General features: G+C 45.1%; 1 protein-coding gene across 4 annotated transcripts in view; it reads left to right on the forward strand.

Annotated features, from left to right (window-relative positions):
• Positions 1-13,961, forward strand: part of MAPKAP1 (mitogen-activated protein kinase associated protein 1) — an 86,817-nt gene that overhangs the window by 59,160 nt on the left and 13,696 nt on the right. For 3 of the 4 annotated variants that reach the window (XM_027650074.1, XM_027650075.1, XM_027650073.1), the window contains 2 exons: positions 3,633-3,740; positions 10,057-10,197. In XM_027650074.1, coding sequence (XP_027505875.1) covers positions 3,633-3,740; positions 10,057-10,197 — 249 coding nt within the window. The remainder of the gene's footprint in view (positions 1-3,632; positions 3,741-10,056; positions 10,198-13,961) is intronic. The other variant, XM_027650076.1, reaches the window with a different exon arrangement.

Below are 13,961 nucleotides of genomic sequence, written 5' to 3' on the forward strand. Positions count from 1 at the left end.
TTCTCAAAAAAAGATAATACAGAAGTAAAGAGATACAGAAAGGGATGAATGTCAAAGTGAATCAGATATGTGAAACAAGGAGCAGGTGCTGAGGAGGAAAGGGCTTTCCTAGTGTGGAAAAGGCACACCGGGGTACAAGAGGTGTCTGTGGAGTGCAGGGGCTGGGGCTGGTGAATTGGGAGGGGTTTATCCTGTTCTTAGACAGGAGCTGCTCCCCCGAAACGTCGGGCTGGCAATGGCTCTGTGGAACAAAAGGGGATTCTTTTCCTCACACAGTGCAATAAACTCGGGTATATAGGCTCAGTTTTAAGCCAGCTGGGCTTTTTGTTGATACAGATCTGTTTAGTTTAGGCTTGACAAGTCCACAAACATGAAATATTCTTTTTGTAATCCTTAGTTCACCCTAATAACTAGTTTGGAGATGGAGAGGGGTTTGGTTGGGGTTTTGTTTAAAGCCTGGTTCCCCGTTGCAGTGTTAGTGTTGTTTATTGTGCAGATTCACCCCTGACCGTGGCATTCTTCATTGCTATTGAAAGTTAATGGGGGAAAAATTGCATTCCAAACATTTGAACCCGTAGTAGCTATGGCTGAACTTAGTTGATCTCTGGTGATCGGTTCAATTTAGTTACGATTTTTAGCCATTAGGCTGGGGCTGAATGATGGTGATTTGGTTGAGGCCAAATGTCTGCAGAAAATTGGCTGTTTGATAAGAGCCCTGTTATCAGAGGGGGATACTTTCTCATTTACATTTAGATGAGTATTGATTATTTATTTACTCAGAGAAGTGAGATTCGTTCCCAATCTTATCTCTCTCGTCTCTGCTTGTCAGCAGAAAGAGAGAGAGAGCTCCTGACAACAGCCCAAGATAACAGCACTTTGTAGTGGAGATAAAAGTTGGAATGGGCCTTTTTCTAGTCTTGACTGAAAGGATAAGTTTTAAAAATTAGAACTGATGGGTCGTGCTTTCAAAAGCCCTTTCTGAAGGCTTTGCAGCTTAAATGGCAGCAGAATTGGTTTGTTGGTATGCGGGTGGCCATTCCCTTCTGTAAGGGAGACACTTAATTTGATTATGTGGTGGGATTCTTCCCAGCACCTTTGTGTGTGCACAGGGAAGCTGTGGGTGTTGGCAGCTGCTTCCTTGGTTTTAATTCCTGGTAAACATTCCTCTCTTTAAAGGAGTATCTTGAAATAGCCAAGCACGGTGGGTATCTGTGGACAGAATCTGTGGTGTGAGTGGTTAAACAGGGAGCACTGGGAGCTGCCATCAGTGGGAGAGCTTGGCTTGGATCCCTGGCCAGGACCTTCCCTGCCAGAATTTTAAAGGTTTATTTTGCAACTGCATAGAGCGTTTGCATGAGATTACAGAAATCCATAAAATCCAGCTTTGGTATTGCCACTTGAAATTTTGTTGAAATTCACAGAGCAGGATTCCAGTAGGAGACCATTAAATTATCCAGTGCTCCTACTACAGTGACATCCTTTGAACCTGTGAGAGAAGCCTCATAGTAAAACTCCTCCACAGAGTCAGCCTAACATTCTTCATCTGTTGGGAAGCAGGGGTCATGTAAATGTGGACAGATATTTAAAGCATTATTGAAGAGTAGATACTCTCTTAAAATCCATTTACACTTTTCTTATTAATTTATTAGTATTTTCTGTTTTCAAAGAGTTATCCAGAAGGCAGGTTGACCTGTTTCCTCTCCAGAGCTCTAGTTCCCTGCTTTGTTAGCAGAGTTAACACAGGCTTGACACAAACTGGATAAAATAATTTACCTGATCACGGAATTCTCAAACTGCTCCAGATAAAAATCATCCTTTGCCGCTGGCAGGGTGATTTGGAGGGTGTGATCCCTGTTGGCTCTCCACAGGGTTCAGCAGCATGAGGACTGTTGCTGACATAGGTGATGTTGTTCTTTGGAGTGGATCCAGCTGCTGGAATCAGATCCACTCAGAGGGATGGTGAGCCCCTGCCACGCTCCTGGGTTTAACCTTGTCGTGTGCGTGGGAGCCTGGGGTGGTTTGGAGGCTTTGGTAGCATTGATGTCTGTTCTTTGCCTCATCCCACTGTCTGGGAAGCACCAGGTGAGCTCATCTCTCCATGCTGGAGGTACCCTGGGCTGGCACTCAGCCATTAGTTCCAAGACAGGGGAATTTCACTCCTTGCTCTGCTCTGATTTGAGATGGTTTTGGGGTGGGAGCAGGACAGAGGCTGTGGTGGAGCCGGGGAGCTGGGGCACAGCGAAGGCACTGGTGTCAGCAGGTGCCATCCTGGGCACACTGCTCTGGAGCTCCAGTGGCAGCAAGAGCTCTGTCTGTGGTGGGAACGCCTGGAGCAGGAGTTTGGTACCTGGTACCAACAGCACTGATGTCCAGATGGGAACCAGCAGTTCCCTCAGATGGAGCTTGGGAATCTCTGGAAGATGCTTGTGGTGAATGGACAAAGCCAGCAGGTTTTGCTGTCACTGATCCTGTTCTTAAACCTACACTGGTTTTTAAATCCAAATTGATTTACTACTTTGAGATTTGTTTCAATTCAGTATATTTTGCTTCTGCCTAACAAGCCAGGCCTCTGTTTATTTAATTTATTTTAAATTGTTAATCACATTTCCAGTAGCTGGGAGAGGAGCAGCAATGGTGCTGGGTCTGTTTGCCTTTCTTTGTGCTGCACTGAGACGTCTCCACTGCTTCTCGAGTGCAGTTTGTGCTGCAGATGCTTCGACAGCTCCACGTGCCATCACTGGTTGTGCTGGGCAGGGTGGGAGCTGGTGGGATTCCTCCCGTGTCCTGCAAAAAGCCTGGCACCATGTCTGCTCTGAGTGTCACTGGGAATAAGGGGGCTCTGTAATGTTCTGCTTGGGGAGGAAACACGCCTGGGCCGAGCAGCTTCACGTGGCTTTGGGGAGATGGAATGAGAAGCCATAATTGAAATTCTGCTGTAGTAAATTTAAAATTAATTGGCTAACAAATTCCATTCCTTAGGCATGCCATCCGAGGCTGAAAGACTTAATTTTTTTATATGTTTTAAATATTTCATCATATATGCTCATAATTCAAAGTCAGGAAACAGTCAGAAATATTTTAAGTACTGATAAAGGGGGAATAGATTTCGTTATTTCAGTTCTATGTTTTTTGTTACATTAAGACCTGGTTAAAGGTGCTTTGCATTACTTAAGATTTTTCAGGTATCTGTGTAGCATTATTTTGCCAGGTTATACTGAAATCACACAGCTGAGAACTTGGTGTGCACTTCATGTCTCAGGTGTGAGCAGGAGTGGAGTCACCCCATACTGTTGGAGGGTGGGAGCACAGCCCCCACCAGCTCCTGCCCTTGGGAGGGGCTTTCCTTCTTCCAGGGTCCCCCATGGAGCTCTGTGCACTTGGGTCTCCCCCCACCCTGACCACTGCCAGGATGGCAGGGCTGGAGCTGACTCGTGGGGGTTCACCTGGAATTGTATCGGGTTCCACACCATCCTCCACCTTCTGACAGGGCCCTTTCCTTTGGCAAAGAGCTTTGAGACATCAACACCCACCTGCTCTGCTCCTGGGCTGCAAATAACCTCGTGTTAGTTGAACGTGCTAAGCCATCACTTTGTTAGAAAACAGATGATTTTACAAGTTACTTTATGTTTCAGGTCCTCAGTATCGGCTGGAGAAGCAGAGTGAACCTAATGTCCCAGTAGATTTAGACTGTACCTTGGAGAGCCAGAGCACTTTGGAATTCTGCCTTGTCCGGGAGAACAGTATGTTTCCCATTTTCACTTTTGCTCTTGTAAACTGCTTAAACTCACTTCAGTTATGTATTTTGGAACACAAGCTGTACTGTCTGGGCAAGTACAATTTGACGAGACTCTCTGTCCCGAGGCGCTTTCCGTGGTGCCAAAACAATATTCCAGAGGGAAATGATGGATTTCATACCTCTAGTAAATAGTCTGCATCCTGTTTATCACTTCATGATTAATCTTTTGCTGTTAAACTCTGCTCTGTAAAGTTATGACCAACCCTGAAAAACACGAAATATGAACCTGTCTGTGTTGCAGACGCTGCTCAGTGAGTCGAGGGGTTGGTCTGCAGTGTGTTGTGCCAGGTCAATGTGGCTGTCAGAGGCACTGGGGTTTTCTAATAAAATGTAAAGAAATTAGCCATGTAGAAGTAACTAGAGCAGTTTGATGATTTTTGAAGTGCCAGACAAATAATCTTCTCTCCAGCTATGCTCAAATATTTTTATTCTATTACTGTTTTAATGTTCTAATATTATTTCCTTATTTATTTCTTTTCATGAAATGACATGAAACTTTAAAAAAAAGACACCTAACATTGATTTGTGTTTGTTTCCATAGCATTTTGGTTCATTATTCATTCTTTACAACAGTCACACTCTCAGTTTTGGGGTTCTTTCATTCCATTTTGTGTAAAAATGTTGATTGTACTAATGAGTAAAACCAGTCACATTCCTGCTCTCAGCCAAGCCCACGCTGCACACAGCCAGAGTAAGAGCCTGTTTCAAGTCATAGAAGAGGTTTTTCTTTCTGTGCAAAGATTAGACCTTTCCACTGATGCTTTTTGGCCGTGGCAACTGTATTTTATCTCCAAATGGCAGCAGAGCCTCCCCAAAGCACCTCCTAATTCCAGCAGAGAGTAGCAGCCCCTGCTCTGTTCATGGAATAGCAGAGGTGAGACACAGCACCAGGAGCTCCCCAGACCTGCAGCACTGCTGGGGCTCACATTAACACTCAGGTTTGGCTGCTGCTCTCTGTAGGGTGGGACTTGCTCCCAAAATATTCCTGGTGCTCCTGGTTCATTTCTTCATAAAATGGTTCTAAGAAACTGTAGGAGAGACCTTGGCAGGAGGGAGCAGAGGGGCTGGGCCCACGGCAGGAGGGAGCAGGGAGGCTGTGCTGAGGAAATGGAGCAGTTCTGACCTCGCTAATCGAGTTGTGCTCTTCCACAAGCCAGAATTCCCCGACGTCTGCATCCCACCTATTACTTTTGTATTGATTTTTAATCTATGAAACGATGCACACTAGTCATACTTCCATAGGCTTTGCATGTGATTTAAAATAACATTTTTTTTAACCAAGGCTCTGTAATTAAAAGAATATTGTATATACTTCATTTTTAATGAATTTTCATCATCTGTGGAGGAATCCACAGATTATAGGCTGTGGCCTATAGCTGTATCTTCTGCATGTCTTTGCTCTCAAGAGTGACTTTGGTTCAAGTTACACCGTTACTTTAACAGTAAATCTGTCTTAACTTTGTAAGTTCTGTAGCAGGAGGCAGTGGGTCTGCTCTGCATGAGCAGCAAACACTCCAGGAGAGCCTCAGGGGCCTTGGCTCAAAATAATTGTCAATAAATGTAGCGTTGAGGGGACACTTTTCCCTTTCCCCAAAGTCCTTGTGCTGCATCACTCCTCTCCCCTCCCAGGCCAGGGGACACCAAAGCAAGCCCTGCTTCTCTGCAGAGCAGCATGTGGAGAGGTGTGGGATGGACCCCTGAGGCTGCCAGGTCAAAATTCCCTCAGTTGGTGAGCTCTCCTGCCCTCGTTAAGCAAATTGATGGTGCCCATCTAAGAGCATGATGTGGAGCCCATCTAGGATGGGGATTCCCATGACAGAGAACACCCTGGGCTGGACCCCAAGGACTCCCTGGGCTCATTTGGCTCCTGGTGCTTCTCCAGCCACCATCCTGCCTGTCTGCAGTGGCATCACTGCGTGGGTGGTGGCTTTTGGTCCCAGTCATGGGTCTTGTGTTCATCAGCCATGCCTGGCACCTGGGAGAGCAAAGGCAGAACTGACACTTTGGAGTTCAGGAGCAAGTCCCAGCTTTGATTTGCTCAAGGCTGACAGGAATCTAGGCAAAATAATGAACACTTGGGTGAATTCTGCCTCTTTTCTGGGTGTTTTCTGAATTGATCCCAAACATGAATAAGGAACACAGGAGAAATGTTATGTTTGTCATTTCTACCCCCAAAGTGGGTGAATTTAAAGTGATCCTGCACTGTTCCTGCTCAGGGATTTGTGTTGGCCTTGCACACAGGGGGGCTCAAGGGCAATACAGTGTGTGAGATCAGTCACAATCCCTGGCTCCCCCCTGCACAGCCAGAAAGTGCTTTTTGGGGTGCTTAGGAGGTATCTTTTGGTGTGACATTAGAATAGAAATATTGACAGTTTTGCACTATTAATAAAATAATGGCTTGACAATCCTATCATCAAACTGAAATATTCACTTTGTGCATTCTGTCTTGATTTGAAATACTTTTAGCTTCAATATGCCAGTCAGGAAAAGCTCTGTTGTAACACCTATTGCTTGTAAATGTGCTCTTCATAGTCTCATAGTCATTTATAAATATATATATGGATGATGCCAAGCATCTGCTGGGAGAAGAGCTGCCATGTTCCTTTGGGCAACAGAAAGTTTATATTTCAGGGTATTAAATGAAACAAAGAAGTTTCCATTATTAAGAAATATGTATGGAGAAATCCCCTTTCCATCCAGCATTTCCTAATAGCATTCAAGCTAATAAACTGCTTCCAGTGTGCAGAACTTTTAACTCGAACAAAGATTTATCTTTAAACTGAAAGCTGCACTTTGTAATGTGAAATGCCTTTATGTGTGGTAGCAAACCGTTCATGGCTAATTTAGTTTTATTCTTGCCATCTTACTTCTGGAAAGTTCCTCTTTCTCATTTTATCATTAGATAGTAATTAGTATTCAAGGGAAATTGGTCTTAATATATTAAAATTGGTTTAGTGCCTTTAGACCTATAGCAAAGCCAATGTCTTATTGGAAAATGTAATTGGGGACTCTGTGTATGTAATTAATTGTATTGCAATTAAGAACTTTCATTAAGCAATATTCTAGTACATTAAAGTAATAAGGGACATTTTTGCAGTGCAGTTAACTTTGTATTTTGTTGTTTTATCGAGGAAATACAGGTTCACTTGCTCTTGAATAGTCTGCATATGGCAGTTCAATATTCTGGTATTCCTAATGAGTCATTTTTATCTGTCCTCTGGTGCTGGCAGGGGTCCCTGTTGGAGGAGGCTCCTGTTTAGCTGAGCCCCCATCAGAAGAGGCTCCTGTTTAGCTTCTGCCTTATTTCAGGCTCGTGGTTCTGGTGCTGTTGTCCCGTTGCTGTTTGTCTCATTTGAAAGTCAGGAGTTTCAGTGAGGGGGTTGGCCCGAGGGACCAGTTTAACTCTGTGTGTCAGTGTCCCTCTGCCATCCTCAGGCACAGGATCCATGTGCTGGGGCAGTTCCTGGCTGCTCTCCCAGGAGCAGCAACTTAGAAATCCTGTGAAGCTGAATCTGTTCACAAAGTTCATGAAACAGAGATGGCCAAGGTTACAGACACAGGGCAGATCTGAGAGGCTTCCAGGGCAGAATCCTGCCCCGGGGCTGCAGCACTGGCAGGTGCTCACAGGTTTAGTTACAGCCACGTTTTTTTCCCTGGATGTGACCTGGCAGGCTGCAAATTTTCTTTCTAATACTTTTATTTTGGGTAAGTGAAATCTGAGAAGCCTCAGCATCACCAGAGCTGTGTAACATTGTCCCGTGGTATCCCCTGTGCCATAATCCCGGGTGGATGGCCAGGCTGGGGCAGTTCAGAGCTGGGGGGGTTCGGGGCACAGGGACAGTGGTACCCTCAGGGTGTCCTGCGGGTCCTGATCCTGTGGAGTGTTCTAAGCACATTCCACAGGAGGTGTGGGAGGGAGGTCGGTGTGTTGCCACTTTCTGTGATATTTCTGGTCTCTGCTGATTCAGTTTGGCTGTGGGTGCTGACGCTCCCTCACAGGTAAGGCTGTGTTTAACACCCTCCTGCAGCACTGCCCATCACCAGCCAGAGCCCTGTCACTGAGTTGGCAGAGGCAGCACGTGGCACCTCACTCCCACTGGGAACCCCTCTGCATCTGGGAGCAGGGCTTTGTTAGGGACAGCACTAAGGACCTCCCTGTGTGAGGCCCAGGGCTCCTGTCCCCCCACCCACAGTGGCCCCTTGTCACTGTGGGTCCTTCCCTGCCCCACTGTGTCCCCATGTGTCCCAGGTGTCCCCACGTGTCCTGCTGCAGCTCACACCCCAGCAGTGTGTCATGGCCACACACTGTGGGGATAGGGCTGCGGGGGCATGTCCCTGCTTTCCATCAGGGAGGAGGGTCCCAGCTGGCACCCAGCAGCAGGGCTGCCGTGCCACTGCCACCCTCCTGCCTCACTTTCAGGCACTGCCATGCCACAGTCTTTCAAGAGGCTTTTAAGTGCACCAAAAAGTTTGACATATCTCAGTGTATCTTTGGAGTAGTGCAGCATGAGGGTTTGACATGATACATTATGATAATCCATAGTATAGAGACATTAACACAGGGGTCTGTGACAAAATGCATTGTAATGTCTTGGAAGGAGCCATTACAATTTATCTTGTCATTCTGGAGCATGGAGTGGTTGCAGTGTTAAGATGGCTCTGCATAAATTCACATGGAGACTGTTTCATTTGATTTTTGGAATCCTTTCAAGTCGAATGGCACAGCCCAATTTGTAGTTTAACCCCTCAGTGTCCCACTTCCCCAAAGAAGGTCCACGGTGCGTGGGGAGGGCAGCACTTGGAAAGCTCTGCTGAACATCTTTGACACAGGAATCTCCTGCTTTATGCTCTCAATGTGGATTTTGAGTCATTTAACAGCAGATCCTCACCTTGCTTTGGCGTAGACAGGAAAGATGTTTATGGTAAGCAGTGGGGTTATGGAATTAGCAGGGAGACAGGGAATGCAGCAGAAGTGCTCCCTGCTCACAGGGGCTTCCCTTCTCCCACCTGCTCTTGTCCTGGTGATGCCACAACCCCAACAGCCCCCCATGCTCAGCAAACAGTGTGTCCTTCAGTAGCTCTCAGTGTCCCCATTCAAAGGGATCCTGCTCCTGCATCCGTCTGGGTCGGAGACACGTGCCAGGGTTTTCCTCCCCCGACCCATGGCCTTTCCTGGCAAACCATCCCTTTGTCACTGGAACCCAAACATGGAAACCCACCGTGGCTTCCCTGCGATCCCTGGACAGATGGGAAAGGTCAGCATGGGGAGCATTAGCGTTGAGACTGCTCCAATGGTGCAAGTCTCAATCAAAATTAATGCTGAAAAATCTGACAAGTTGGTACCTGCCTTGCTGGAGCTTTAAGATCCATACTAAAATTCCATCATCTCATCTTCCCGTTATTAAAATTTCAGCAAAATATAAAGTTTTCATTAATCTCCTGCAGCAAATTTAGTTCTCTGAACTGGCAGTTGGTTCAGCTTTTAGGACTACATTAGCCAGGATATTAAACAAAACGTGTCATTCCTCAGGATCTCCTGTAAGAAGCTAAATCAGTTTTCAGGCATATTTATGCCACTTTATCTACCAGCATCTGAATGATCATTTCGAGCTGAGGTGCTTTATTAGCAGCTGGCATTGAAATTACTCCTCGCACAATTATAAATCGCATTATAGTAATGTTGGAATTGGTGTTAATCCAACGTCATAAAAGGTAAAAAATCTTTAAAGTGTGTTATATTTTTTCAGTAATTGGCATTTTGGTTTAATGAGTTGTTACCTTTTATAAAGGCAGTACCTGCAGTGGTGATGAGAATACTCATCAGTAAATAAAGGGAGGCTTTGCATCAGCGTGCCCGAGGTGCTGCCAGCGCCGCAGCACGTGGGGGTGCTGGACCATGGGAGATCTGTGCCAGTGCAGGCATCGAGGGTGGCACCTCTGGGCACAGGCCCCTCCTGGACTCCTTCCTGGTGACAGGCTGTGGGTGCCCAGCAGGGTCCCCCCAGGATCCCTGTGGTCCAGGGCTGCCTCCTGCCCGCTGGGAACCTGCTACTGGGACGTTGGGCTGCTCTTCATGTGGCCACAGACGTCTGTCATCATGTCCTGAGTGCCTCAGTGACTTTGTTCTGGGATGGAGGGTGGAATTTCCACCTCCCAGAGGCACAAAGCTGAGGATGTAGTTCTCCCTCCCCCAGCCCTGTGCCGGCTGCGCGTGAGCCGGTGCCAAACCTGCCCTTCACTGCTCTTGGCTTGTTCTGCAGGTTCCAGAGGAGAAGAGGTCTCGGAGGAGGACCCCCAGATCGATATTGCCACAGTGCAGGACATGCTCAGCAGCCACCATTACAAGTCCTTCAAAGTCAGCATGATCCATCGGCTGCGGTTCACCACGGACGTGCAGTTAGGTAAATCCATCCCTGCCGGAATGCCGGGGAGAACGGAGCAGCTCAGACCTTTGGCCATCTCTGACAGCTGCCTGTCCACCTCAGGCTGGTTTAAAGCAGTCGCTATCACCTTGGTCCATTTTCTCATGGAGCATTTGAAAGTGTTTCTAGCATTTCAGTGGTTAAAAAAATCCCTTTCGGTTGAAAATTCTTCAGTATTTTTATTACCCCCAATCAGTTGCACATGTTGCCTCTGAACGAAGGCCATTATTTAATGACCTCATATCTTTTTTTTCAATCTAGGCTTCCTAATGGAAAGCTTCTTGCCAACTGTTTTATTATTTTTAAATGAGGCTTTGCAAAATTAAGAATTATTGGGTTTTTCCTTTTCTGAGACTGAAAGATTTTAACAACCAAGTGGAATCTGAGGTGGAACAAAATAAAACAAGCATTCTCTAAGGTTTTATATTGTCCCTATTGGCTTGCTGAATGCTTTTGAAAACCCGAAGGCCAAGGGCTGACAGAATCCTGAATTATAAAAGCCCCATTACTGTTTTAAAATGATTGAATGGCTTTTTATCTTTGTGTTTAAATTGTGAAAATTTGATTAATGATGCATTGGTGGGTGACCTGTGACATTCCTGCAAATACCTTCCATAAAGAAATGATTCAGCAGTAAAATATTAAGTGCCATAATGTTTACAAAATACATTTATTCTGTGGAGTTCAGCAGAATTGTTAAATTTAAACTATACCAATTCCTGTATTATTGTCAGTGCAGTCCCTTCATTCTTCCATCCTGAAGCACATGGAAGAGTACATGTCTGTAAAATTCCCCCAGAAGAGGCTTTTTTGGTTTATTTTGAGCTGTCTAGTTAAGACAGGATTTATCTGCTGGTGCTGGAGCAGGGCAGTGCTGGGCATGTTCGCTGCATTCGAGCAAACTCTCAGGGTGTGATAGTTTGCTTCCAGTGAAGTTTGACTCACTGTATCTGGGAAGTGTCAGAAATGAGAGCTTGAAAAGGTCATGACAGATCACTAAAGATAAATGGTTAAGGGAGAAGAGCTGTTAAATGAAACAAATGGCTTAACTTGTGCAGCAGTGGAGGAGCTGACCCTGCCCAGTGCTGTAAGGACCATAAAATTTCCCTTTTATAACAATCTCTGAACTTGTATGGGTTTGATGGCAGTGCACTGACAATGGGGGTTTTATAATCTAATTATTTTTCAAAAATCAAAGAAAACCCCAGTGGGTGTTCAAAGCTTGGACAAACGTAGAGAATCAAAACCTTTTGATAAAGTCAAAGTGAGTGTATGTTGCTGAGGTTTTTCCTGAATTTTTTAAAGGTATTAAAAGAGAAACACTGGTTAAAAAAGCACTGAGGGGCTGTTTGGGTTCAGGCTGCTGCTGAGTGTTACATGTTACCTATGAGTGACAGACTGCTCCTTCCACCCTGAATGGAAAAAATGGGCTATTTTTTGGTTTTGCTCAGAGTAACTGTTCTGGGAGCTGTTCTCTGGCAGTTTGATGATGGCCAGTTGCAAAGACTTTTCTCTGTAGCATTTTTGTGCCATCAACCATAGCAAAGTGACAATGTTTCTTCAGGACCCTGAGAATCCCAAGTCATTCCTTTGCTCCTTGCTGGCTGTGCAAGAGCAGATCAGCCAAGGGACTGTGGGTGCACTGGAAACACCCATGTGGATTTGGGGCAAGTGCTCCAAATAACCCCATGGAAGGTTGATTACATGTGACAGAACCCAGAAATGGTAGAGAAGACCCTCAGTGTAGCCCCTCACCCCTCCCTACGCTGTGCATAGCTCTACAGTAAAAACCAATCTGTGGATGACCCTGGGAGGAATGGCCAGCCCTCGAGTGAGAGTTTTATTGCAGTTTAAGGTCTGGGGTTTGTGTTTCAGCCCATATCACAGGGCAGTGCACACACAGCAGCACTCTCAGCAGTTTTACAAAGGCTCTATCATGTTATGGAGGAATAAGACACATTTGCTTGTGTATCACATTAGCAGAACTAACAGGAGCATATTGTCTGGGAAAACGGTTGCTGGCAAGTATTTCAGAAAAGGGGGGGCTCTTGCAGACCCCAACAAAGGAAGCAACAACAGAACAGTGTTACTGGACACATCGATGACATTTCTTTTGATAAAATGAATGAATTAAAAAAATAGTAGGAGCAGCATTTTTACTTGGGTTTTGAGTATGACTGATTTGTGCTGTGAGACAGAGGCTGCAGAAGCCTCAGACACAATGCTGTTTTGATTTTAGGTTTCAACACATCCAGATTGTGAGAACAATAACAAAAAAAAGACAACATTCTTTGTCAATGTGCTCTCTGGATGTGGGTGAGCTTGAGCCAGCGATGCCGAGATACAGAAATAATGGATGAAGTATACAGCGACAATTTGCAGATAAAAATAATAGAAGTTAGAGTGTATTTTACATGATAAAAAAAAGATGAAAGAGGAGGAAGTCTGTTCCATCTGAGATGGTTACAAAATGGTGAAGTAGCCTCTGCTGAAAAGATTGATGCAATGGGGAGTGACCTTGGCTTGGAGCAGGAGCTGGTGATGTATGTATGAGCATCTCGCTGCTAAATGGACCCAGATTTGTAGCACTAATATACATGGAAGCCCAGAACCAAACTCAGGATGGCAATAAATCAACAGCCACTTTGGGTGTCATTTCTGGTTTATATTCCACTATTGTTCTATCACTTTAATTCATGTCACTATCATCTGTTCATCTGGAACAGTTTTATATAATTTTCCAGTGGAGCTACCTGACAAATCCTATCAAATTAACAAGGTGCATTAACAGTATTGACTGACTGTGAATTCTGAAGTTGCAGGACCAAACAGTGAAATTTTTTTGAGGATATTTTCAGGAGTGATGCTCTCAGAGAAAGGGATGAGAAACAGTCCTAACACACAAAGAATTTGCACCTTTATTTTTAGAACTTCCCTTGACTTTTTTTCAGTGAGAAAATAAGACTTTGTACCATCAACTTCCATATTTTCCTTAAACTACAGCAAATGCCATTTGGAATAATTAACCATTACAGTAAAATACCAATGCTGATTTTAAATAATCTGTCCAAAATTAAATCACAAACCAAAATGGGCTCCAGATACAGCCTCAGCCTGCTCAAATTAGTGAGTTCCAGCAGCCTGGGTGTTAATTGGGCTCTTGATACAATACTTAATTGAAATGTGAACTCTCTGATGTGTTTAATGACAAAGCACATTCCTGGATTAATGGGGTGTTACTGTAACCCACTGCAGTCACAGGTGAGTGAGGATGACCTGGTGTTGGGGCAGGGGCTGCAGTGAGACCCCCACAGGTACCTGCCCCACACTGTCTCTGTGCTTTGGCTTTGGAGTTGCACAGAATACAAACCAGCCATGGTTTGTAAGTTCAGCCATGACCAGGCCTTAGGAAATACCCAGTTAATTTTGGAGGGCTTGGGAGCATTGTGTGTGCATTACATCCTACTTTTATTTTGTCACATCTCTCAGAAGTTTCTTCATCAGCTTCTTTAGGTTTCTTGTGCTTCAAACAAGCCAAATGGGATGTCTTTGAAAGTGTCAGAGCCAGAACCTTCAGGAAGGAGAAGGTTCTCTGCTGTTTTTCCAGAGATGAGTTAAATGATATTTAAATGCTTTTTTCCTGTATTGCTTCCTTTTGTTGATGTCTCGTGAGCTTCACCTGTAGCTCATGACTGAAGACACCTCCTTGTTTTTAATGCTCTGTACACCTTGTAAAGAGCTCC

This window comes from Corapipo altera, unplaced genomic scaffold (assembly GCF_003945725.1).
Source record: "Corapipo altera isolate COAL_440 unplaced genomic scaffold, ASM394572v1 268, whole genome shotgun sequence".
NCBI classification, from domain to species: Eukaryota; Metazoa; Chordata; class Aves; order Passeriformes; family Pipridae; genus Corapipo; species Corapipo altera.